The 27766-nt window shown below is 42.1% G+C and overlaps 1 protein-coding gene across 1 annotated transcript in view; it reads left to right on the forward strand.

Moving 5' to 3' along the window:
- si:ch211-186j3.6 (neural-cadherin) overlaps nucleotides 1-27766 on the forward strand; it is a 593489-nt gene that overhangs the window by 134354 nt on the left and 431369 nt on the right. Inside the window, exon 4 of the mRNA XM_068311636.1 lies at nucleotides 15549-15753. Within this exon, the coding sequence (XP_068167737.1) occupies nucleotides 15549-15753 (205 nt within the window). The remainder of the gene's footprint in view (nucleotides 1-15548; nucleotides 15754-27766) is intronic.

The following is a 27766-nucleotide window of genomic DNA, read 5'->3' on the forward strand; positions in this document are numbered from 1 at the left end:
TCTCATTATACCATGTATAATGACAATAAAAGGCTTTCGATTCTATTCTTTTCTTTCTAATGTTTTTTTTTTCAATTCCTCAGTGACAACCTTTCGGTAAGTTTCAATTTTAAAGCTTCATCATGACCTTAAAGTGGATTTGTGATATAATTTTTGGACATTTAATTTTCTTTTTTGAGGTTTCTCCTTCTGGGCTGAATTTACTCCTCTGACATCCTACATTCAGCTTTTCTGAATGTGAGAATGTCTATCTTAAATTTAGGATGGACATCCTAAATTTAAGACTGGTGTTCCAGTCATATCATCTAGGCTGAGGACCAGGCTCAGTACAACCAGGGTGCTTGCTAATCAGTGCTTTTGCAACACTGCTGAAGTCTTAATCTTCAGGATGATAATCTTTACGTGTACATGGCCTCAACAGGTCTTTCCAGTATGTCATGCTTCATATCTCCTAAGAATCATTTGTGTTCCAGCTTTCATAAAAATCTCACTGTCTAACTTTGTATGCTACATCAACTGCAAAATTAGTTTTTGTCTCTACCTTGGTGATGATCCAGCAATTGATAGGATTTCAGTTTTGCTGCACGGTTGTCAGTCTCTGAAGTTGCGGTTGGTGACAGGGCTGTTAAATTCAGAGTCAGAAGAGGGGTGATTTTCAGAAAAATCTCTTATATCAGTTAGTTTGCTGAGGGCATTGTTGAAGTCCTGATCTTCATATTGTAGTTTAAAGTCATACTGCAGCGACAGTTTTTTTCTTTCAGTTTCACAATGAAGTCTTCAATGGAATCTGCTCTTTAATGTAAAATTACTTTCCTTATATGCCCTTCATTGACAATTCTGAACAGCAAATTGTAGTTCATCTTGACAACTGAAAACATGGGGAAAATGTGAGTTTTAGATTTTTCATTGCATGCATCACTCAGCATGCAATGTATGATATCTCACTGCATTTGATGCTCTTTGCATTTATTTGCATTGATTATATAAAAAACACAGCTCTGTAAGTTACAGCTTTAAAAAGTAAACTTTTGCTTGAAATTCAAGAATTCAGTCCCAGAGTAAGGTTCCACAAAATTGTAAGTTGTGAGTAAAAAGCAGCACCTACTTTTCCTAAATCTTTTTGAGCGTGCCAAGTTGATAAATACACCCTGAGTGTGTAAAAATATTTAAAGGTGGACAAACATTCCCCATGAAGGCAAGGGAGTGGTAAGATCAGAGTATGGCAGCCATGTTTTAAGCTGTAATGCTTTAGTAAAGAGTCTGTCTTTTCAGTGCAACATTTACAAGCCAACTGCATGGGAAGTTTTTGATATACTTTTATATCTGAAAAATAAAAACTTTGTATGTACGGAGCACAATAAAACCACTACACTTCCTTGACAATAACAAGGTGCACAACTGTGAAGCATCTTCTTTTCGAATATGAATATTTTAATTTCAGTGAGAGAATTTAACTGAATTCTACAAAGAATTTTGGTATTTGGGGATTCTCAAGGAAGTTAATCCATTTTTTCAAAATTTCTGAAATGGGTGCAATGATGTTGTTCAACTGTGCCAATAATTATAAAACAAATAGAAATGCAACAAACTAATACAGAATTGATAGATGACGTTATTGTCCGCATCAAATAAAAACATATCTTTTTTCATCAGCTTTAGGCAAAGTTTAAAACCACACTCCTGCATTAAAAAGTCACAAACCCCCTTTAGACAGAAAAAAAGATAGGCATAAAATAACTAAAAACACAGTGCAGTTTATTTTGTGTTATGCAATTTGTATCTACTTTTTTCGCTGATGGAGAAAGTGAATTGGTCACATGTACACTTCAACCTGAATGGGGAGTAAAGAATGCAAAAATCTCAAGACAGTTTTTAAAACATGCAACACATATTTATACTAAAACAGAAGTGCAATCTCAAAAATGACCACATATCACCTCATCTTACATGTTCTGCCAAGTAAAACGGAATAAAATATGACACAGGCTCATTTAGCACAAAATCAAGTTCCCTTTCCTTTTTCTTGTAAATAGTCATACCCTTGGAGTGACACATTACAACAGAATGTGAACCATGAGAGACAAAAAACACACCAATTTGCAGAAACAAAAACTAATGAAAAAAATACTGCATCAGTGCTGCAGTGTCCCTGAAACCTTTCATGCGAACTGCACACATTCTAAACAGTGACAAAATACTTCATCATTAACTAAACTTGACAGAAACTAAATCATAAATGACATTTTTCCTATACTTTGTAATTCCCAGTATTTAAAGTTGCACTGAGGAAGGCAAGTGCAGCCCACAAAGATGAATACATAATATTTATGGATATACATTCACAGCCATTGGATCTTAACCTAGCTTCCATTGAGCCCCAGGGTCAGTCTCAACCCCAGTGAGTCAGTCTCAGGGTCAGGCAAGACACACACCCGAATCATATAATTTGTGATGACATGCTCCGCTTGGCCACCATTGGCTGAAGGTGAGCACACTATAGGGCTTGGCCTGTCTGTGCTACAGTGGATTTGGTATCCTCGGCAGTGGCTGGGAGTTGACTTGTGTCTGTCGTGTTATTTTAATATTTTAGTAATATTTATTTTATTTTTATTTTAGAAACGGCTATAGTGAATACTTTCCTCCAGAAGAGGCAGGAACATAGGGTGACCAATAAGAATGGAGGTAGGAGCACACAGGTAGAGGTAAGATCGGGACTAAAAAATCCAGCCCGACCAGAACTGAGCCCGACGGCATTAAAGCCCAACCCGGCCCGACCCAAACCGAGCCTGACGGTATTAAAGCCCGACCCAAACATAATTATTGACATTTTGAGCCCGACCCGGCCAGAATTTCGGGCTTGGATTCGGGCTTAAGATCTTACCTCTACTTTCCGTGCGTATGATCGGAAAGGTAAAGTGACAGGAGAAAATACAGCTGACACACGGAGGGAACTGAGCAGGTATTGTCGATGGATGTTTCTCATACAGTGCCTTCTATGTTTAACCTAAATTATTTATTTTATAAGGGTATTCCTTAGTATAATACCCATAGATCGTTTGAGACACATCATATATAAATATATATTTATTAAAAACGTTCGGGCCGGGTCAGGCTTGGATCTTAAGATCTTAAGCCCAAGCCCGAGTCCAAAAAAAATCCAGCCCGACCCGAGCCCAAGGGTGTTGAAGCCCGACCCGACCCGAAATACGGGTCAGGCGAAAGATCTTACCTCTACACACAGGTAAACTACATTTTATGTAGATGGTGTAATCTGAAGGAGATCAGTGACTGCAAAGTAGTGGTAGGCGTGGGTGTAGCCAAAAAGCATAGGATGGTGGTATGTAAGGCAAGGCAAGGCAAGTTTATCTGTATAGCACAATTAGGCAATACATGGGCAATTCAAAGTGCTTTACAAAGGCAACAAAACACAACAACACTTCAAAGATAAAAGGGGATTAAAACAAGACAATGAAATATCAATAAGAGCAATTAAAAGGAAAAAGTCAATTAAAGAGGAGAATAAAATATTTAAACTAAAACCACTGAATAAAAAATGCAGATAATTAAAAAAACAAATTCAGGAAAATGCTGCAGTGAACAAAAATGTCTTTAGCCTTGATTTAAATGAAGTGACCGTTTGAGCAGATCTCAGTTATTCAGGTGTAGGATCACTCTGGTGGTGAGGAAGATGAAGAGGGCAAAGGCAGATGAAATGGTGGAAGCTGAAAAAGGAAGTGTTGCATGACTTTTGCGCAGGCGTTAAGACAAGACCTGGGTGGTCACAACATGCTTCCAGATGACTGGACAACTACAGCTAATGTGATCAGGGAGACAGGTAGGAAAGTACTTGGTGTGTCATCTGGAAGGAAAGTAAATAAGGAGACTTGGTGGAGGAATGAGGAGATACAGGAGTGTATAAAGAGAAAGAGGTGAGCTAAGAAGAAGTGGGACACTGAGAGGACTGAGGGGAGTAGACAGGAGTACAGGGAGATGAAGCGTAAGGTGAAAGTAGAGGTAGCAAAGGCCAAACAAGGGGGTTATGATGACTTGTATGCCAGGTTGGACAGTAAGGAGGGAGAGACTGATCTATACAGGTTGGCAAGACAGAGACCGAGATGGGAAGGACGTGCAGCAAGTTAGGGTGATTAAAGATAGGGATTGAAATCTATTAACAGGTGCCAGTAGTGTGATGGGAAGATGGAAAGAGTACTTTGAAGAGTTGAAGAATGAGTAAAATGAGAGAACAAAGACTGCTGTTGTGGACCAGGAAGTAACAAAGATTAGTCAGGATGAAGTGAGGAAGGCATTGAAGAGGATGAAGAGTGGAAAGGTAGTCGTTCCTGATAATATACCTGTGGAGGTATGGAAGTGTCAAGGAGAGGTGGCAGTAGAGTTTCTGACTGAGTTGTTCAACAGGATCTTAGATAGTGAGAACATGCCTGAGGAATGGAGGAGAAGTGTGCTGGTGCCCATTTTTAAGAACAAGGGAGATGTGCAGAGCTGTGGCAACTACAGAGGAATAAAGCCGATGAGCCAGACAATACAGCTATGGGAAAGAGTAGTTGAAGCTAGACTAAGGGCAGAAGTGAGTATTTGTGAGTAGCAGTATGGTTTCTTGCCAAAAAAAGAGGATTACAGCTATAATATTGCTTTGAGGATTATGATAGAGAAGTACAGAGAAGGCCAGATGGAGCTGCATTGTGTTTTTGTAGATCTGGAGAAAGGGTGCCCAGAGAGGAACTTTTGATATTGTATGAGGAAGTATGGCGTGTCAGAGAAGAATGTTAGAGAGGTGCGGGACATGTATGAGGACTGTAAGACAGTGATGAGGTGTGCTGTAGGTGTGACAGAGGAGTTCAAGGTGGAGGTGGGACTGCATCAGAGATTGATGCATCAGCTTTGAGCCCCTTCTTATTTGCTATGGTGATGGACAGGCTGACAGATGAGGTTAGACAGGAATTTCCATGGACTATGATGTTTGCAGATGCCATTGTGATCTGTAGTGAGAGCAGGGAACAGGTGGAGGAGAAGCTAAAGAGGTAGAGGTTTGTTCTGGAAAGGAGAGGAAAGTTAGCCACAGCAAAACAGAAGAAGAAGATATACTTTTATTGATCCCCTCGGGGAAATTACATTTGTCACTCAGGTGTACATTGTTACATTTTTGCTAGTTTTTCACAGTATGTACAGGCCCCTGAAACAACCACAGCACACAAGGGGGCCTGTAAGCATGCAGTTAGTACACACACAATACACAACATCAAGCTGTACATCGAGAGGCAGAGTGATGGGCATCAGCTTCCTGGAGTGCGCCCCAATAGAGCAGCTCATAGAGGGGTCGACGCCTTGCTCAAGGGTGCCTCGGCAGTGGCTGGGAGGTGAGCTGACGCCTCCTACCATCAGCTCAGACTCTGGAGATTTTCTGACAGGAGATAGAGCTGGTAGTAAGAGATGAAGATGCTGAGGTTCTATTTGCTAGTGACCAGAATGGATAGGATCAGGAATGAGCACATCAGAGGCACAAGCATATGTTAGAGGTTTTGGAGATAAAGACAGAGAGGCCAGATTGAGATGGTTTGGACATGTCCAGAGGAGAGATAATGAATATATTGGTAGAAGGATGCTGATTTTTGAACTGCCAGGCAGGAGGCCTAGAGGAAGACCAAAGAGGTTTACAGATGTAGTGAAAGAGGACATGAAGGTAGTTGGTGTGAGAGAAGAGGATGCAGAAAACAGGATTAGATGGAGGCAACTGATTCGCTCTGGTGACCCCTGAAGGGAAGAGCTGAAAGAAAAGACGAAGAACAACCTAGGATAGTGTTGGAAGTTGAGCCTGAGTCTGTGGGGTAGAGTATGGTTTAAATGGTAATGGCACCACAATTCAACTACTTATCTATAATGCATACACTCTATTTCTAAAGAGTATGATAGCCTCATTAAAGGCTTTCTATGGACTGGGACAAAGCCCAGATATAAGATCAACAAACCGTATGCACCCAAAGATAGATAAGGGCTTGGGATACTCCTAATCTGCACATTGCAAGCTGGCTGCAGGTTTCTTCTGAACTGCATTAGTGTTGTTAGGTGTTTTTTTGTTTTGTTTTTTTAATAGTTTAATTGTACTATTACCGTACTAGCGGGAACACATGGAAATTCCACGATAAAACAATAATATCAGACTTAATACCAAGCATATGAAAATAATAAATAACTACCTTGTTCTATACAGCAAAATAGATAGTAAATTTTTTTAAATTTATTTTATGTACTGGTTTGATCCCCGAAGGGAAATTTATATATATATATATATGTATATATATTATTTTACATGTATTCAATTAATGCAGGAAAGCCCCTTTCTTGTTGGTGATTGTCCTTTCGTGCTTGGCATTCATGGCTCTGGCTAAGTAGTACTTCTCTTTTTGAGACATAATCCTTTCCTCTTTCAGTCAGAGTATCACTTAGAATTTGTTTGTGTCATTCTTGCTGTTTGGACTCTGCTCAAAAACATGAAAATTGTTGGAAAAGTTATGTTAACTGGAAAGTCCATGTATAGTTATTTCCTCTCCTAATATAGCAGATGTCTTATGTTATTATGTTCACATGATTCCTTCTGGCAGATCATTGGTTGGGCACTTGATTGACAGGTAATGGGTGGAGTTGGTGACAGCATGATACCGTGAGACTTCTCAAGTGAGCTTATTCAATAAATAGGTGGGGAGATGACAGCCTCCATCGAAAGACCAATACTATAAGCCAGAAGTACTGGACTGGTGTACTCGAGAGAGGGGACGCTCTCCATGAGGACCGGAACGAGAACCGGGGATTCGAGATCTCATCCTCGTCAAGATTTAAAGAAGATATTGAGGCAGTTACCAAACAAAAGGCTAAGGTAACAGTCAGAGCCATTAGCCGGAGGTGGGCCAAGCCCTCCATCCCCTCTGTAATCACGAGGAACGTTAACAAGCTGGACGAACTAACAGCGGTGTGCAGAACTGACCAGCACTATTGGCAGACCAGCTTATTTGTCTTCTCCTAGACTTGGCTGACGAACTACATACCCGATGTTAACGTCAAACTGACTGGCTTTTCCTCCAGAAGAGCGGGCCAGGAAACAAACACTGCTGGAAAGAAGAAAGGAGGTGAACTTACTATTTATACAAATGACAGATGGTGTCACTTACAACATGTGACAGTGAAAATAATGGTTTGCAGTTGCAATCTGGAGTTAACTGCTCTTAGCATCAGACCTTACTACCTGATGCGGGAGTTTTCACACTTCATTCTCCAGGCTGTCTATTTTCCAATACGGGCAAACTCAGAGCTGGCGAGCGCAAAGCCAGCCCTGAGTCTTCTGGGTTTGCGCTCCAGAAGAGTCAGGGCGAAACATGACACTGCACCTGAGACCACCTGTGCCACCATCTCTGCTCTTCGGACTTGGAACCCATTATCACAGGTGATTCCAATCACATCACGCTAGATGAGACACTTCCAACAATGGGCCAGTGTGTAGATTGCCCCACACAGAACAAAACCATTGATCTGTTTAAAAGCAATGCCAAGGAGGAATACATTGCCACCCCTCCCCCCACTAGGTAAAACAACCAAAGGCTTATGCAGCCAACATACATCCTTTTGGTGAAACTCCTGCCAGGTGACAACCCAGCAGGTCAGGAGATGGTCCCTAGAAGCTGATGAGACGCTTAGGGTTTGCTCCCAGACCATGTAATTGTGGGCTCACATGGGGAGGACGTCAAAGGGGCGACTCAGTGTGTAACGGATTATTTGAACTTCTGTGTGGACAGTCAAGTGTAACCCCAACAATAAACCCTAGGTAACCGTTCAGGAGCGGGGACGAGGAGGAAATGAAGGCCCAATAAGAAGTCAAATGTGGCATAAGGGAGGCCAATAAGGCTTACAGGAAGAAGCTAGAGACCCAGCTAGGGCACAACTAGGTGCAAGATGTATGGAGCAGCATGAGGAACATCACCAGTTATGACAAAAGGTGCTGGACAGTGGAGGGGGGTGGAGAAAGCTGACGAACTGAACAGCTTTTTCAACTGGTTCAGTTCCCCCTCTAGTCCATCATCCTCATCCACAGAACACCTCTGGCCCTATGGATAATCTTTTGGACATCACATCCTCTCCCAATACCTCTTTTTCCACTCCAGAGCACACTTTTGAATGCCTTGTACGTACTGAACCTGAACCGAATGCAACTGCTGGACCCCGTTTATCACTGGATCCACCACCATCCACCAGTACTTATTCCATGCACACTGTGATTACAGCAGAACAGTTAACATCAATGCAGAGGAGGCTTTGTCTTAGGAAAGCGGTCAAACTGGACCAGGTGTCCCCGAGACTTCTTCGGACTTGTGCTGCTGAACTAGGAGACCTTCTTCAAGAGGTATTAATCCTAAGTCTGCACCTGAGGAGGTTCCAGTCATTGTCAAAACTCTCCTGCACTGTCACTGTGCCTAAGAGGAGTCGCCCCACTGAGCTCAATGACTATCGATCAGTTGCTCTTTCCTCGCATGTGATGAAAAAAAACCCAAAAACCCTAGAGTGACTGGTACTGGAGCTCACTCATCTTCAAGTGCAGGGTGTGATGTACCCTCTAAAGTTTGCCTATTGGTCTCAGGTTACGATTGATGATGCCGTCCTGAACCTCCTCCACCGTGTACCTATCTACCTGAACATCAGGGGCTGCACTATTAAGGTGCTCTTCTTTGACTCCTCGAGAGCCTTCATCACCATCAAGCCCCAGTTCCAACAGCTCGCTGTGGACCCTTGTGACCTTAATTACAGACTACCTGTCTGTAATTAAGAAACTTGTATGTTCACATGGTGGACTGTTTGTGCTGACCAGCAGCACGGACAATCCAGTGTAACTGTTCTCTCTCCCCTTCTCTTCACCCTCTACCCATATACTTCCAAGATAACTCATACACAGTACATGCCACATGCAGAGATTTTCAGATGACACAGTGTTAGTTGCACGGCGTTATCATGAAACAAGTCTCTTTTAAATATGAATGATTAAATAAATAAAATGTTTCTACTCACCAAAGCAGTTGTTCAAACAGCTTATTTAAACACAAAATCTAGTCTCCTTTCTTTCCTCAAGAACACTTTGATGACTTGTACAATTAATTCGGGCATTTTTATTCCAGCAACAAATTAGCTAGTTCAGGGATCCATTCACAGGACACATACATGTCAGGTGAACATAAAACCTGCTCACAGGCCTTAGAAGGCCAACTTATGATCTGATTGGCTATCGCATCTGTCTATTAACTATATGTGCCCATGTTCTCACAGTGCAAGGAGACCTGCATTCTAGATTGTGAAGGGCCTGGACACATTTCATTCAACCTGGCAACACAAGGTAGCTGAATTCTGATTGGATAAAAATTCTCTAACCTAAAACTAGAACACTGACCCAGTGTTGGCCCATGTCATATTATCTCTCTCTCTCTCTCTCTCTCTCTCTCTCTCTCTCTCTCTCTCTCTCTCTCTCTCTCTCTCTCTCTTTGTATATGTACAGTAAAAAAATTTAGAAAATGAAGAAAAAAATATATATAAAATTTTTAAAAATGTCCCTCTCACCGTTGTGGGGTGGTATCTCTGTGTCATCCTCAAGCTCGGGTCCTCTACCAGAGGCCTGGGAGTCTGAGGGTTCTGCGCAGTATCTTAGCTGTTCCTAGGACTGCGCTCTTCTGGACTGAGGCTTCAGATGTTGTTCCAAGAATCTGCTGGAGCCACTCTTCCAGTTTGGGGGTCACTGCCCCAAGTGCTCCTACTACCACGGGGACCACATTAACCTTGACCTTCCACATCTGTTCCAGCTGTTCTCTCAACCCTTGATACGTCTCAATCTTTTCATGTTCCTTCTTCCTGATGTTGGCGTCAGCTGTGGGTTCAGCAGTGGTGATAGTCCATCCCCTTGGTATATGCCAATTGGCTTGGAGTTAGTCTCCAGGGTTGTCTTCCACTTTCCCATTGAGTTCTTGATGAAGGCTCTTAGTGTCTTGTTGATCTTATACAGTTCCAGACATTCCAGTATCCACGTGTGTGGCATCATAGGCTTTCTGGTAATGCACAAGTTGGTCTATTGTTACAGTCTCTGTGTACTGCTCTGTCCACCAGTAGCTGGTGCTTGCCCCCCCCCGGTGTTACTACCAACTCCTTTCTGTGCCCCGCTCATATATTGATCCATGTGCCTACTCATCTTAGCCGCCATGATGCCTGAGACAGGTCTGATCTGAGACAGGTACTGAGACAGGTCTAATCTGGCCTGATCAGGCCTCTATCTCCTTGGTGTATCTCTTCAGTTTCGAGTGCTTCAGGTATGGAGAGCTTGCTGTATGTCCTGGGTACCCCTTTATTCACCATGTTCCCCTTCTGTAGCTCGGCTAGCTGGCTGACTTCTCTCCGTGTCGCTTTTATCTTGGCCTCTAACCACCTCTTCCATGGAGGGTATTGTTTGTAATGCTCTGTGTTGATCTTATATCTCAACATTTCGAGGATTACTTTTGCTGTACTGTGGATCAGATTGTTGTTCTCAGTTATGTTCCTTGTGGGGATGGTTCTTATTGCAACATTCACATCTTCTAGCAGATCTCCTGAAGGTACTTGACAATTTACCCAATCTCAGATTGTTGGGGGGGTGATATCTGCCCGCTGACCTGGCGTCCTGGCTCCCCCTTGCCGTAGCATTGTTGTAGTATTTCATCGATCTCCAGTTGTGACAGCAGTTTTCGGTTACAGATGTTGGAACACTGGGCTAACAGCTGTGTCTTTGTTAGCATTGATTGTGGGTTTCGAAGCATCCATTGGTCCCACATCCGCCCCATATATCCCCTCTCTCTGGGATTACTCGTGTAGTAGCATTCCAACAACTCCGTATTCTCTTGTGTGTCCATGTGTGATTGCCCTGGTTCCCTAGCAACTGATGCGGGCCTTCTTAACCCGGGCGACGTCCGAGCCAGTATGACTCTGTCTTTATTGTGTTCGCTCATGATCGAGGTAGGCTGCTATAGCATTAAGGCTCTTGCCTAAGGACCCTCACTGGATAGTGTCCGCCATGTCTGGGGTTTGAAACCACGCCCTCCTGCATTCCAGACCACACCCTCCTGCATTCCAGACCACGCCCCTCCTGCATTTGTATAAGTTGACTGGATAGTGTTTGTCCCGACCGTGATTCAAACCCACAACCTCCTGCATTCAAGTCAGTTGACTTAGGGTTAGGGTTAGTAGTTTTACATAACTATCTGCTTCACATAAATTGCCAAAGACACACTTATTCAGATATTTACAATGTAGGAACTGTGCTTTCAAAACGTTTCATGGCTTCCCCACCAAACCCTCTAAACAGCCATGGGAGAACCTCTTTAATTTCAGACCCAACCAGAAGTCAATTTAAAATTGTTCATAGATTACATCTGTCAAGTTTAAGGCTTTCTAAAATATATCCTGACACTGAAGACATATGAGTTAGATGTAGAGGTACTCCCTGCCACTTGACCCATATGTTCATATCTTGCCCGAAACTTGATCATTACTGGAATTCCATCTTTAAAATCCTCTCAGAAATTGTAGGAGTCACTCTGGAACTATGCCCAATTACAGCTATATTTGGTGTTCTGCCCATTAACGTCCTTAGCAACAATCAGGCAAATGCTGTTGCTTTTACCACTCTCATGGCTAGGCATAGAATTTTACTTAATTGGAAATCACCACAACCCTCCTTTATATCTGTTTGGTTGAAAGACTATGGTTTTTTTTTAAATTAGAAAAAAATAAATTTATGCTACGTTGGGACACAAGTAAATTTTTTAAACTGGTGTTTTTTAAAACAATATCTTACAGATTTATAAACCCTCCCATAATCTGAATTTTTTTTTTTTAATTCTATATGCCTAGCATGTACAGGACATATACATATATCAATTATTGGGCAATGCTAACCCCTCAACTAAGGGCCACTGTTTTCCACATTTTACCATATACTATCCTGTGGCCGTTATGTAACAATATACCAATGTAATCTGCTTAAATGTATCTTTTTGTTTTTGTGTTAATGTTGTTTTTTGTTTGTTTGTTTTGTTTTTGCTGTTGCTGTATGTGTATCTGTATATCTGAGATAGGCTAACCTCTGTCATGCACATGAGTTGTGTTATTATCGTGAATTTGTGAGCCTATTATGTGAAGGGAAGGGGAAGGGGCAGTTGGGTGGGTGGGACTTTTTAAATTTATTTATTTTCCTTTGTAATTTGCATTATTGTACAAACTCTTTTCATGTCTTGTAAAATTAATAAAAAATATCTTGCGCAGAAAGAAAAAACAAAACAAAACTTTCCCTATGATGGCAAAAAAATCAATCACAGTGCCGTTGCCTGGTATGGCGCACCCGGGGCCTCACCCTGGAGCCAGGCCCAGGGTTGGGACTCGTATGTAACTGGGGACTCCATGGTTCTCTTTGGGGACTTCAATGCTCACATGGGCAATGACAGTGACAACTGTAAAGGGGTGATGGGGATGAACGGCCTCCCTGGTCTAAACTGAGTGCCGTTCTGTTATTGGACTTCTGTGCTAGTCACAGTTTGTCCATAATGAACACCTTGTTCAACCACATGGATGTCTATAAGTGCACATGGCACCAAGACACCCTAGGTCAGAAACTGATGATTGACTTTGTCTTCGTATCATCAGACCTCCGACCACGCGGACACTCAGGTGAAGACGTCTGAGCTGGTATGACTCTGTCGTTATTGTGTTCGCTCATATCTGAGGTAGGCTGGCATAGCATAGGTCATGCCTAAGGACCCTCACTGGACATTGTTCGCCATGACTGGAGTTCGAACCACGCCTTCCTGCATTCCAGACCACGGCCCTCTTGCATTCAAAACCAACAATCGTCTTCAAAGTCTACTCAGTAAAACATTGACATTCTATTCTGATTCATTTAATCAGTAGGTCTTGTAATGATTTGAAGATAATCGAAAGAGAGATCTTGATCATGACTGATTATGGTAAATATATTGAACAGTCAATGTAAAGTCAGTCAATATAAAAGTCTACACTGGTATGCTACACTGGTGGACACTATGTAGGCATTTAGAGTAGGAGTAATAACTGCCAGTTTATGCTGGGATTACAAAAAAGGGGGGGAATTTAAATGTAACTGATAAAAAAATGTTCTATGCTCAATCTATTTTGGCTAAGCATACTGAAGATCTTAGAGACATGGGTAGAAATATCCTTGCCTTTAATGAGAGGAACAGTTTGAAGAGCCAAACAGCGTTATATGAGATCATGCTAAGGGGCAGGAGATGTGGTTTTAGGAAGCTGGCCTTATTTTATCGACTACCTAACCTCTTTTAGTAATCTGACTGTAATCCTGTTACTAAAGGCCCTTTGTACACATATTCTAGTCAAATTTGTTAGTATGATTGATTTGCCTGTACCTCTGGATTTGTCTGTTTTCACTTTTAATTTAATTTTTCAAATTTCTTGCAACAAGAATCATCGAACCATTTTATTCTGACCTTCCTTTGAATGTAAGATGTGCCATATGAGCAATGTACTGTGTTTTTTTAATAAAAAAATCAAATTTGAAAAAAAAGTGTGTTTGAAGACAGGGTTTAAATACGTCAGCTGACCTTAGACTGATCATTCCGAAGTCTTGTGACTGTGACGGCAAACATGTCATCCCCTTCAGTCTTCTGTCAGACCCCTGGAACATATTAAATATATCAGACAAAGGAACTAAACATGATGTCAAAGTTCATGTTCAGCCATGAAAAGAGGGGCATCAGGATCGTTTGCAGGCTTGATTTTATTTGTCAGGGAGATAAATTCAAGCAGATGTTTATACTCATGTGTTGTGGTCCAATATTAAACATGTCAGTTTTGTTTGAGGTCGAGTGAAGATGTTTTTATATCCAAGTTCTGTCATGAAGATACAGTGTGTCGCAATGCCCAGACTAGTTGATTCAAACAAAAATAAATACATGTCTGTGTGTTGTCATCATAAAGATAGAGACAAACATTATGCCACTACCGGGAAGGAAACAAATGACAATTTATCATTTATGGTTTGACAGTCATACAAGTTGGTTTTTGGGTAATAAATGACAGCAAGTAAAACTGGCTAACAAAAAGATTACAGAATCACTGCCTAGTTATAATGGTGAAAATAGATGTGACTATATTAACTATTGTGTACTTTTTTTAAACTAATGAGTTGATTTTATTTGCTGGTATTTTTTTTAATTTCATTCATCCATTCATCTTCTAACCCGCTTAATCTGCAAACGCAGGTCGCGGGGGAGCCGGCGCCTATCCCAGCAGTTTCAGGGCGGGGGACACTCCGGGCACGACGCCAGTGCACCGCGGAGCCACATATTAAACAAGCAATCATTCACACACACACCCACTCCTACGGTCAATTTGGGACCGGCCAATCAACCTGAAGCGCATACTTTTTGGAGGTGGGAGGAAGCCGGTAAACCCACGCAGACACGGGGAGAGCATGCGAACTCCGCACAGAGCGGGACTCGAACCTGGGTCCGCCCTGTTGTCAGGCGGCAGTGCTAACCACTGTGCCACCCTGCCGCCTTTTTTTATTTCATGGATCCTTATTCTTTTAGAGACATACCAGGGATTTAGCTAACTGGTGGAGCGCATTCTTCACAAGTACGCTGCCCCATTGTCAACTGTAGAATGTTCGCTAGCCCAGATAAAAGCAGAAGGTAGTAGCAGGTGTCTTGCCCGAAAGTAGCAGGTAGTGCCATCAGGTGTCAAGTAAATAAATAAATAAATGTTGGGGGGGGAGCAGTGGCTCAGTTGGTAGAACAATGATTACAATGATCCAAGATTGGTGGTTGATTCCTTTTTATAGACAAAATCTTTTCAATAGCAACTAATGAAAATGAAAATATATCTTCTGAAATACAAAGGTTATTGTTTCTACGTAGATATTCGGATTAGTACAATGAAACCAATTGGACATTACTACATAAAAAAGTATCAAAATAACAAGAATGAAGCAGGCCTTCCATAACAAAGTGTGGACCAAACAGTGGGATCTACTGAGGATGATATTGCCTCATGGTCAAATATATGGCAATATCAACATCGGCTAATTAATCAACATCACTCGGTTTTGTTATATTATTTCTGTTAGCTGATCTGTAGCATGTTAAGTATGTCGCATGAGGTACTAAGAAGTAAATTATGACTGACAAACTGAAATCCTGGAGTTAACCGTGAAGTTATCTCACCAACCACAAATCCAAGCTTTGTCGTACTGGCCTCTGCTCGGGTTCACTCTGTTCTCCATTCTGTTAACCTCCAGCTGCTTCACATTCAAAGATGGTATAATCAAAATTTATGAAGTGCATCGAAAAAAATATCAGAATTCTTCTTTACATTTATGCATGATGATTTTCCCATTCAGATGTGTAAATGAATTGTCTTATATCACTATTTTACACCTGGTGCTAAAAATAAGTGTCTGTTCTTCTTCTTAATGTCCCTTGTAGCTTCTTGGTCACTCCGGCTGTGTCTTTCCAGAAGAAAACAATCAGCTACAGCCTTCTCATCAATCCCAGCAGCCTCTTCTCAATCTCATCGGAGACTGGTGAAATTAGCCTGACACGCCCCATAGACTACGAGGGTGACCAGCATCGCTACTTGCTGTTGGTGCGAGCAAGTGAGGGTCTGGAGAGTATGAGTAGTGCAGCAGAGGTTTGTGTGCCATTGTTGTTAATTTCATTAACATTACATGGTTGTCACAGGCAGTTATCTCATGCTGTATAGGTAGATAGAATCCTTAATCTAGGATTATGCAAATATGTCTTATTTCGAAATTATTTCACATCACACATGTATGAGTTACAGATTGAACCAGGCTTCCAAACTATTTATACACATCGCATATCATGCTTTTTGGGCTGCATCGATGCATCTGCTCCGGTTTTCATCATTACTTGAACTTCATGTCATGCTGAACCATCTGTCCTCATCTGTTCTGCTCTGAGACATAATGGTCCACAGAGCACAGGAGAGACAGGCCAAGAATGAGAAGAAAGGAAAGAAACAATTAGCAGAAGGTTTGTTTGTGAATTAGTCTACCTACTTGTGCCTGCCCTCTGAACTCTGGGTAATTTTTTTGAACATATAGGTACAATTCCACCAGTGCACCAGCACCTCCCAGGCAACCTCAAACCCCAAAGCTGCCTCTTTATATAATCAAACAAAACCAATACCAAATACCAAAGAGGAGGTTTATGGAAGTAGTGAAAGAGGACATGAAGGTAGTTGGTGTGAGAGAGGAGGATGCAGAAGACAGGATTAGATGGAGGCAACTGATTCACTATGGCGAGCCCTGAAGGGAAAAGCCGAAAGGAAAAGCAGACGAAGAAGGAAAATCGAGTGTTGATATGTTTTTTGTAATTTATTCATTATTATGGACGGCCACCACCAAAGCCAGCAGTTCTTTAGCAGAGAAGAACAGTGGATTCGGTATCTATTTCTGTTGAGATCCAGAGAAGATATTGAGGAAGTTGTGGGATGCAACAACAAAAGGTTAAACTGACAGCTCGTTAAGCCTTCCATCGCCTCCGTCATTCTGCCTAAATAGCTGGACAAACTGATAACGCTGTGTTAGACTGGACAGCACCACAGGAAGACTATTAGGTCCATTGTGCTGAAGTATGATTGATAGATAGATAGATAGATAGATAGATAGATAGATAGATAGATAGATAGATAGATAGATAGATAGATAGATAGATAGATAGATAGATAGATAGATAGATAGATAGATAGATAGATAGATAGATACTTTATTAATCCCTGAGGAAATTGTACATATCCACTGCTCAGGCATTACATCACGAGTAAATACTGGATTAAACACCAGGAGAAAAAGAAACACTGGCATCACAGGACATACCACAAGACATACACTACACTAACAGACATATGCAGCACTAACAGGACTTATATACTAAACTATAACTAAAATATAAACAGTATAAAATTAAAATATAAACAGTTTAAAATTAAAAATACAACAGAATTAAATTAAAATATAACCAAAATAAAGTAAAATATAAAGAGTATAAAATTAAATTAAATTCATTCAACCTCGTGCTGACCTCGCCACCTCCCCCCTGCTCCTCCTGAGAGAGTCATTGTACCCCCTGATGGCACGGGGCACGAAGGAGGACCTCAGCCTCTCTGTGGAGGTGCTGTGTGACAGCAGTCTGCCGCTGAAGGTGCTTCTCTGCTGGGAGAAGGTGGTGTGCAGGGGGTGGCTGGTGTAGTTCATGATAGCCTTAACTTTAGACGTGGTCCTGCTCTCCAGAAGCGTCTCCACAGAGTCCAGGCTCAGCCCGACCACTGAGCCTGCTCTGCGGATGAGTCTGTTCAGACGGTCCATATCTCTTTTCCTAGTCCCCCCTCCCCAACAGACAATGGCATATGACAGCACACTGGAGACTACGGACTGATATAACATGAGCTTGTGTCCCCTCCTAAGGATGCTAAGCAGTTGGACTGGTGTGGCAGTGGGTGAGCATTTTTGATTGTTCTCGAATTAAACCACCAAAAATCTGTATAAATCCTCAGACTTCCATCTTTTTTCCATACCATCACCAATGGTGATGCATACTCGCTCACAGATTTCTGTATGATTCCTTGCTCCTTCATTTTTGTCAAAACGTCGTAATTTCTGTTAGTGACTAGGTCGTACTCTGTGGTAAGGAAGATGAAATGGACGACCATCTGTGAGTCGAATGCGATGGATGAAACCTTTTGCTCACAGCAGTCAAGACCATGCTTGGAGAACACATCATTGTAGCGTTCAAGAAGCTGGACTAGTTTTTCTCATCCTGCACAGTGAACATTGCAGGAGCTTATGTCAAGATTGCCAAGACCAGCGTCTTGCAGTCTCTGTTCAAGGTCGGAAGAACTGCTGGGTGTGGAGTGCCCCTCTAAAACTGTGTTTTCAACCTTGCTGGAGCCTTGATAAATCTCAATGTCTTCCACAGCTACACATAGCAAAACATCAGCCAACTTACAATTTCTCCTCAGTGTCACAGGCTTGTCATACAGGTTGGTGACCCACCCACCTGTCACCCCACAGAGGTGTAACAATGCAACCAACCATGACATTCCGTGGCATAGACTTAAATCACGTAGGATCCACCATCACCATGCTTCCAGGTGATATAGGACAATCACTGGGAAGCTTACCCCAAACAAGGTGTCCTTGCCTAGAAAGAAGAGTGACTGACTGAGTTTGATTGTGCCAATTTTGTGTGGTGATGTTTCACCCCTTAATGTGATGTACTGGCCATCAAATCAAAAATTGTCTCACATTCATGAGACACTGACAGATTGCAAATGGACAAAAGCCACCAATAGTCATCACTAGTTTTCAAGTGTCGCATGAGAAACTTGATCACATTTGTGCCAATGATAACATCCTCTCGCTGACCTGGTACAAAAAGGAAACAACAACATAACAACACAACAAGGAAATGATGGAACCCTGCCCATAAACTTTTAGTTCAACATTGTGCATACATTTTGGTTTTGTGAGTTTCCCTCCACATTCTAATCAAACCACATCCTGTGTCAAAACCTTCTGTAAGCACATTTACTTCGAGCATTCTCTTCTCTGCTTCTTCACTCAAAGGACAGGCCATGGAGCCTGAACCAAGCACTCCTGGCATCTGATATTTATCATTAACACTACTGGAGCATAGAAAAATCCATCAATTCTCAGCATGTTCTGTACTATAACCTTAGCACCAACTGGATCTGCCTTACACCTTGAAATAACGCTGTTCAATCTCACTTTCGAGGGTTTGCTTATCGTCACTCACATGTCTCCTCCTCAAATGTGGGCCAATTAGTTTAAACCCTGCTGCTCTTGAGATGAATGCCCTGCCTGGTTGTCTGGAACCAATATGTGGACAGTTTCTCTTAATATGACCACACTTCAAACAAGACAAGCACATATACTCCTGTCTGCAGTGTGTGAGAGTGGAGTGTTCTACAGACTTACAAACCCTGCAGGGTTTCCTCTGCACCTGGCCATGTGGGTGCTGTCTGCGGATTGTTTGGTTGTCTTGGCCAAGGGTGCGGTCTACCAAGTTAACCAGGGCCTCGATGCAATTATTGTCAGACTGAAGAAGGGGGCTAACACTCACCTCTACTTGAGCTGTAGGCGGCACAATATGGATATGAGGAATTGACTCTTTAGATGCAGGTGTGTGAACGTGAACCTTCACCTGTCTGGCTAAGCTGCGGCAACTTGGGTGAGTAACTGCTCCTTCATTTCAACCTGATAATGGTCAACATGCTCCTGTATTTCACTTGTTGTCCACTTGTCTGGCGCTTTGATCAATGTACACAACAATGCAGCATAAGAGGGATCTGGACAATATTTAACAAACATCATGGTTACCTCTCGACTGGGATCATCAATGTGCCGTCCTTGTCTCTTCAACCCTTCCTCAGCTGGATCAATAGCCTTATTAAGATGGAGCCAATATTTTCTGCCACTACAGGCACGGTGTTATAAAAGTCCGCTAGAGGCATGGCTGAACATGCCACTTCACTGAAATGTTGTTTCAAAATGTCCATAATGATTTTTGGGTTGTCATGGGGTTTCAGCGACAAATTGCTGATCTAGAATTTCCTGGTATCTATGCCCGAGCGTGACATCCTTCTTCCTCAAACATTTGTCCATAAGCTCCTCCCACTCATGCTCTGAAAACTAGTCTCACCCATCACCCCTAAATACAGGAGGTTCTTTCACATCGGCTTGCATGACTAATTTTACACCAGTCAAGTTAAGTGGGGTATCAGTTAGCGACAGGCCTGCACCTGGATTCTGGACATGTGCACCTTTGCCTTCATCTGCTGTAACCTCTCCTTCTAACTGAGCTGATATGGTCTGTCACACTTGCTGGGCAATGTGTGTAATGAGGTGACTTAAAGCAAGGAGTGATTGAGAACATATCAGAAGATATGTTCTCAATCACTCCTTGCTTTAAGTCACCTCATTACACACATTGCCCAGCAAGTGTGACAGACCATATCAGCTCAGTCAATCAACTACATGGAGGTGGACACGTAGGTGGAGCTAAAAACTGGTGAGTCTACATTGCCTGAAGCTCGAGCTAGAGTTTCACAAACCTATTTCAAAACCCTTCCCCTTCCAATACCAAAGCTGGTACTAACATGAGAAACATCCTCTCCCTTTCCAAAATTGGATCCCATGTTTTGCTGTCAATCACTTAAATCAATGTTACAACAATCAAAATAGAAATTCCCTTTTCAGTGAAGAAAGTCTTCTCTTTAAAAAAAAGGTCTTTTGACAACAAAAAAAGGAAAAAACTAAATTCAAATAATTATCACTTATAAAACAGTGGACTTGAAAACGAAACTCAACACACTCTCCTGCTGTGTGATAATGTCAAATTGACATGACTCACTGCAGAAAACCTTGAGGTGATAGACAGCAACCTCCGGTGATCAAGCTGATGTCGATCCTGGAGGAATTCAGGTCATGGCACCAATGTAGCCGGTTTTGCCAAACTTTCATTGAATTTGGAAGAAGCATAAGCTTATTTAATCCTACCCCTTCTTCACTTCTCCTTCAACATGAATTCACTACTTATATTAATAGAGTGCATAGTACAAAAAAGTAAAATAAATAAATAAATGAAGTACTAAACATATACATATATACAAGAAAAGAGAATAAACAGATAGAAAATTAAGTAACAAATATAATTAATAAAAAGCACCTGATTGTTAGACCCCTTTCCCTTCCCCATACCCAGTGAAAACCATGTGCTTGTAGCACTTTTTAAACTGGATCATGCTTGGACACTGCTTGAGCTCTACACCCAACCTGTTCCACACCCTCACTCCACAAACAGAAACACAAAAACTTTTCAGTGTTGTACGTGCCCTCTGATGTTTTAAGTTGTGCTCCCCCCTCAAATTATAATTCCCTTCTCTATTGAAAAACATTTTTTGGAGATTACCAGAAAGTGCCTTATGATTTGCTTTGTACATGAGTTGTGCTGTTTGAAAATGAATAATGTCAGTGAGTTTTAATATTCTGGATTTTAAGAATAGTGGATTTGTGTGATCTCTATCCCCGACATTATGAATTATTCTTATGGCTCTTTTCTGTAATATGGATAATGAATTCATTGTACATTAATATGTGTTGCCCCAGACCTCTGCACAGTATTGTAAATATGATAAAAAGAGAGAAGAGTAGAGAACGTTGAGTGGTCTGTGGTCCAGAATGTGTTTGGCTTTGCACAGAACTGAAATGCTTCTTGATAATTTGCCTTGTATGTGTTTTATATGAGCGTTACAGTTAATCCTGTCATCTATTATCACCTCCAGAAACTTATTTTCATATACATTTCAATATCCTCCCCATTTATCTGTACATGTGCGTGAATGTTCTTATTGCAGTTGCTGAATATCATGAATTTGGTCCTGCTTAGATTTAATGATAATTTGTTCCTGTGAAGGGCGGCACGGTGATGCAGTGGTTAGCGCTGTTACCTCACAAAACGGCGGTCTTGATTCGAGTCCCACTCTGTGTGGAGTTCGAATGCTCTCCCCGTGTTCTCTCCGGGTTCTCCGACTTCCTCCCACCTCCAAAAAGCATGTGATTGGCCGGTCCCAAATTGTCCGTACGAGTGAGTGAGTGTGTGTGTGCATGTTTGTATGTCTTTGTTTGTGGCTCCGCGGTGCACTGGCGTCATGCCTTGAGTGTCCCCCGCCTCATGCCAGCTGGGATGGGCTCCAGCTCCCTGTGACCCGCTGCGGCGGATACAGCGGCGGTACATGAAAATTAATGAATGAATGTTCCTGTCAAACCACATTTTTAATTTGCGTATTTCATCAGTGACCCTTCCAAGTAGTTTGTGCAACCCCCCCCCCCCCCAGAACAAAAAATGCAAGTGTCATCTTAAAATAATAGTAGTTTTAATACCTTTATATAAAGAACAGTTTAGGACCCAACACTGATCCCTGGGGGATGCCACAAGCAATGTCCAAGCATGATGATGAATATTCACCCACCTTCACAAATTGTTTCCTGTTGCTCAGATAACTTTTCAGCCAGTGCAGTACTAACCCCCTGATCCCATACCTCTCCAGTTTATTGATTAAAATGTCATGATTGATTGTGTCAAATGCTTTTTTGAGATCTATGAATATTCTAACAGAGTGGAGTTTATGATTTATGGCATTGGTGATCTCCTCAATTGATTCAATCAATGCTAGTGATGTTGAACTGTTTACTCTAAATCCATACTGACTATCAGAGAGTAATTTGTTTATGTATGAATTTATCTAGTCTGTTATTGAACAATTTTTCTAGGATTTTGTAAAATTGTGGAAGCAAGGAAACAGGCCTGTAATTTGTGACGTGGTGTCTATCCCCAGTTTTATACAGCGGTACAACTTGAGCTATTTTCATTCTGTTAGGAAATTTACCAGTCTGGAATGATAGGTGCAGATGTATGTTAGTGGTTCTGAAATCCCCTCAATGACCTTTTTTACAACTTTCATATCAATTTCATTTAAATCCATAGATGTTTTACCTTTACATTTATTTACAATATTATTTCCTTTCCTTCCACTGCTGTGAGAAACATTGAACTGGGATTCCTTTCTATAAGGCTGTCACTCCACTTCTCATCTAAACATGGATCTGGGATTTCATCTGCCAGTTTTGGTCCAACATTTACAAAAAAAACTATTAAAACTGTTGACAGTATCATCCATATTATCCATTTTCACGTTACTTTCAACAAAAGATTGAGGGTAGCTCTGTTGTTTAGTACCATTTTTAATAATACTGTTTAATATGTCCCACATTCCTTTAATGTTGTTTTTGTTATTACATAATATTTTGCTGTAATATTCCTTTCTACACACCCTTATAATATGAGTTAACTTATTTTTATATTGTTTTATTTATTTTCTGCCTCTTTCATTCGTTTTTTAATGAACTCTCTATATAGTGTGTTTTTCTTTTTGCAGGCGTTTTGTAATCCCTTTGTGAACCATGGTCGAATTTTGTACTTTTGATTTCTGTCATATTGTTTTATTGGACCATTTTTATTATATAATGATGTGAATATTTTTTATAAAAGTTTCTTATGCACTATCAATGTCTTTTTCATTTATAAATTCTCCCAATTTTGTGCCAATAAGTCATTCTTTAATGTATTCAGTTTCCTCTGTCCTCACTCGCCTGTATTTTAGTTTCTCCTGTGGGGGATTTCTCTGCTGGCTGTTATTAAAAATTGTAAAAACTGGTAGGTGGTCACTCATATCCTTGATTGATAGTCCGCTTACTGTATTATTTTCAATATCATTGATGAACATGTTGTCAATTAGAGTAGCACAGTGGGTGGTGATTCTACTAGGTCTGGTGATTGTTGGATATAAACTCATGCTGTACATTGTATTGATGAAGTCATCAATTATTTGGTGCTTTTTTTGGATTTAACAAGTCAATGTTAAAGTCACCACAGATGAAAACAACCTTTTGGTTAATTCTCCCATCCATTCCTTGAATGCATCAACACTAGAGCCTGGCGCTCTGTATATGCAACTGACATTTTTACTTTTTTCATTATACATTTAAGTTGTTATACATTCTAACAAGTTATCAATCACAGTTGTCATATGTTATGTTCTACTACTTTATAATTCAAGTTTTTGTTCACATACACAGTGACCCATCCTCCGCTCTTGCTCCTTCGGTTTGCACAGTGAAGGTAATATGAATCCAGTTCAAAATCCATTCCTACAACTGTATTGATCCACGTTTCTGAGATTGCAATTATTTTGAATGGTGTTATGAACTGATTTAAATATTCCTTGATGTTATTGAAGTTCGCATTTAAACTTCTACTATTGAAATGTTTTATTGATAGTTTGTTGTCCATTTAAATGGTGTCATTGCACTGTTCCTCTTTGTAATAGCAGTAGTTGTTGTTGATGTTGGAGAAAAAAATATTGTCCGGGTCCATGTGATGCTCCAGATCCAGTAGATCATGGTCAGTGTGTTGAAATGTTCTAAGTTCCAGTTTAACATGATCTGCAATGCTTTGTGATATTTCCCAGTTGTCGCTAGTTGGATATGAATGAGCCATGTTGGTGTGTTTTGTGTGTTGTTATATCTTAGAGTCCGGGATAATGCACATTCATACCTGACCAGTTCCTCAATATTTCTGATGACCAGTACTTTGGTAAAAACTTTACAATTCGATGTCCATGTGTGCTGTATTTTCCCCTGCCTTTTCATCAGCCGCGCTTTTCTGGCGATATCGGCGTTTTGTTTGGTCAGATGCTCGTTGATGAATACTTAAGTTCCTTTCAGTTTCCTTTCTTGTTTTAACAGTGCAGTTTTGTGACAAATCTCATGATGATGGCTTGTTTGTCGCTGTCATCTCTCCGGGTCAGAGGGTGGCAGGCCTCGATGCTGCTACAGTCCGTTCCAATCCCTTTGGACTGGAGGAAAGCAGCCACCTGTTGCTATACGGAGCTGACATCCTGCTCACTGGGCTCCCCCCTGCTGTCATCGGTCCCCGCCCGGGCGTGTGACCAGGGTCTAATCTGGAGCCCAGTCACGATCACATCGTTGATCCTGGTGTACTGCTCCAGCTCCGCCACACGGCTCGCCAGACGCCGGTCTTTTTTGGCGTTCTGGATCCGGAGCGCCTTCACCTCCTCCACCAGGTTCAGAATGGACTTGTGCTGCTGTTTGACAACAGAAATCTCTTCGGACAGGAAGTCCAGAGACTTCTTGATGTTGTCGCCCTCCTGAGCTGCCAGTGCCTTCTTTGGCCCCATGTTGCTAGGTGACGAGCTAGCGTCTACCCTAGCCGCCTGCTAGCTAGTTTGTCACTAGCGGCCGAGCTCCGTTCTTTTAGTCCGTTTCCAGAAATCAGCATCGTTAAACCAGGCAGTGGTCAGGCCAGTATTGTCAACAGATTATCAAATGTTCGCAATCCAAAATCAGTAGCAAATAACACAGAAATAGTCCAAAAGCCGAGCAAGAAAACACCAAAACACACAGACTCCAAACTTTTCTCCAACAGGAAATGGGAATAAGAGAACAGTATTTTATCTGCTTATACTGATGATGTCTTTGCTCTTATAAAAAAATCAGAGATATGTCAATGTTGTAGTGTATTTAACTAATTTATTTAACATTCTAACTGCAGCAAGCGTGAACTGGAGCAAGAGTGAAGCCCTTGTAGTTGGTAAATGACGTGAGTGTAGTCTCCCAGTTCTTCCACAGAACTTATGTTGGAGGACTAATATCTTGGTGTGTACCTTGGCAATAAGGCAACAACCAGGAAGAACTGGTAGGGTGTCACTGAAAAGAACTAAAGGTAAACTCATGGACCCTCCAGATCCTCATCAACTTTGCCAGTAGAACAGCCACATTCAGAAGACAGTTCATCCAGCAATTTCCGACTGGACCAGCAGTTCTGACCTGGAGCTGTTGTTGACACATTGTTGAGGGAAAACAGAAAGATGAGATATGTGGAAAAACTCCAAATGTCAGCTTCAACTGAAACCAGAAAATCAAAAATAATAACATAAATAATAATATATTGATGCAGCTATTCAGAGAGCACCATGCATATCTGTGGCCATTACTTAGTTGTAGCTTTTGTGTGTGTCAGGTTCCTTCACAAAGATAAGGAGCTCTTTGCTGAGTGTAACACCACTATGAAACACACACAAAAAGAGAGGACATACATGCAGCAATGAAAGAGATGCTGACAAAGTCCGGTGGTCTCTTTCACCACAGATGACAGAGACCACCATCCTCTTTTTCCATCACCTTGTTATGGTGGGAAAATAGAGGGGGGGTGTGCACAAGTGTGTACAAGTGTGCACAAATGTACACAAGTTTATTTGTGTACAACTAAATTACTGGCTCTTTCCCCAGAAAGAGCCTGTTTTTAATCATTAACATTAACATCTTCAGGTCTGAAGATGTTAATGTTATTTTTTTGCTTGAAGTTTGGGCCTTCAGCTCTTTAGGCTGTGATGTGTTTAATTTACAAGAAAAAAGATTATTCAGCTCCTTTTGCGCTTTACTTTTAATCCTGAGATGTGTGTGTGTTCTTACATCTAACGTAAAGGCTTGAAATTTATTTGCCTGGGTCTACGTTTATTTATGGTGAGGCCAAAGAGCTAGCTGTGCACTCAGTTAAACATATCCTGCATTGAATATTGATAATTAATGATAAATAAGGTGATGACTCCTTGAGTCGTCACCTTATCGTGGTGGAGGGGTTTGTTTGTCCCGTTGATCCTAGGAGCTAAGTTGTCTGGGGCTTTGTGCCCCTGGCAGGGTCACCCATGATAAACAGGTCCTAGGTGAGGGACCAGACAAATGACGGCTCAAAGACCCATAATGATGAACAAAATCAATGGACAACGTTTTCCCTTGCCCGGACACGGGCCACCGGTGCCCCCCTCTGGAGCCAGAGGTGGTGGTGGGGCTCGAAGGCGAATGCCTGGTGGCCGGGCCTGCACCCATGGGGCCTGGTCCGGCGCAGCCCGAAAAGGACAACGTGGGTCCCCCTACCCATGGGCTCACCACCTGTGGGAGGGGCCATAGGGGTCAGGTGCATTGTGAGCTGGGCGGTGGCCGAAGGCAGGGTCCTTGGCGATCAGATCCCCGGCTCCAGAAGCTGGCTCTTGGGACGTAGAATGTCACCTCTCTGGCAGGGAAGGAGCCCGAGCTGGTTTGTGAGGTCGAGAAGTTATGACTAGATATAGTCGGGCTCACCTCCACACACAGCTTGGGCTCTGGTACCAGTCTTCTCGAGAGGGTTGGACTCTCTTCCACTCTGGAGTTGCCCATGGTGAGAGACGCCGAGCAGGTGTGGGTATACTTATAGCCCCCCGGCTTGGCGTCTGTACATTGGGGTTCACCCCGGTGGACGAGAGGGTAGCCTCCCTCCGCCTTTGGGTGGGAGGACGGGTCCTGACTGTTGTTTGTGCGTATGCACCAAACAGCAGTTCAGAGTACCCACCCTTTTTGGAGTCCTTGGAGGGGGTGCTGGAGAGCGCTCCCACTGGGGACTCCATTGTCCTGCTGGGGGACTTCAATGCTCACGTGGGCAATGACAGTGGGACCTGGAAGGCCGTGATTGGGAGGAACGCCCCCCTCCCCGATCAGAACCCGAGTAGTGTTCTGTTATTGGACTTCTGTGCTCGTCACGGACTGTCCATAACGAGCTCCATGTTCAGACATAAGGGTGTCCATATGTGCACTTGGCACCAGGACACCCCAGGCTGCAGTTCGATGATCGACTTTGTGGTCGTGTCATCAGACTTGCGGCCTCATGTCTTGGACACTCGGGTGAAGAGAGGGGCGGAGCTGTCAATACTCTAAAAGTTAATATATTTGCGGAAAACTACCAGAGCACCTCATGGGTCGAGGGACGAATGACAAAGACGCTGCATAGACACCTATTTAGCTACACACAGAGGTCCCTCTCAGCCAATGGAATGCCAGGATGGTAGGTAATAGCCAATGGCAGAACAACTATAAGAATGTTGCATTCAGGAACATTTGGGAGCTGCCAGTAGCAGTCCATACTGTATTTTTACCTTTCGTAACTCGAAATTTATTTCATAAGTAGAGGCAATAGTTTCCTGTTGAGGC

Source organism: Antennarius striatus, chromosome 1, assembly GCF_040054535.1.
Source record: "Antennarius striatus isolate MH-2024 chromosome 1, ASM4005453v1, whole genome shotgun sequence".
NCBI classification, from domain to species: Eukaryota; Metazoa; Chordata; class Actinopteri; order Lophiiformes; family Antennariidae; genus Antennarius; species Antennarius striatus.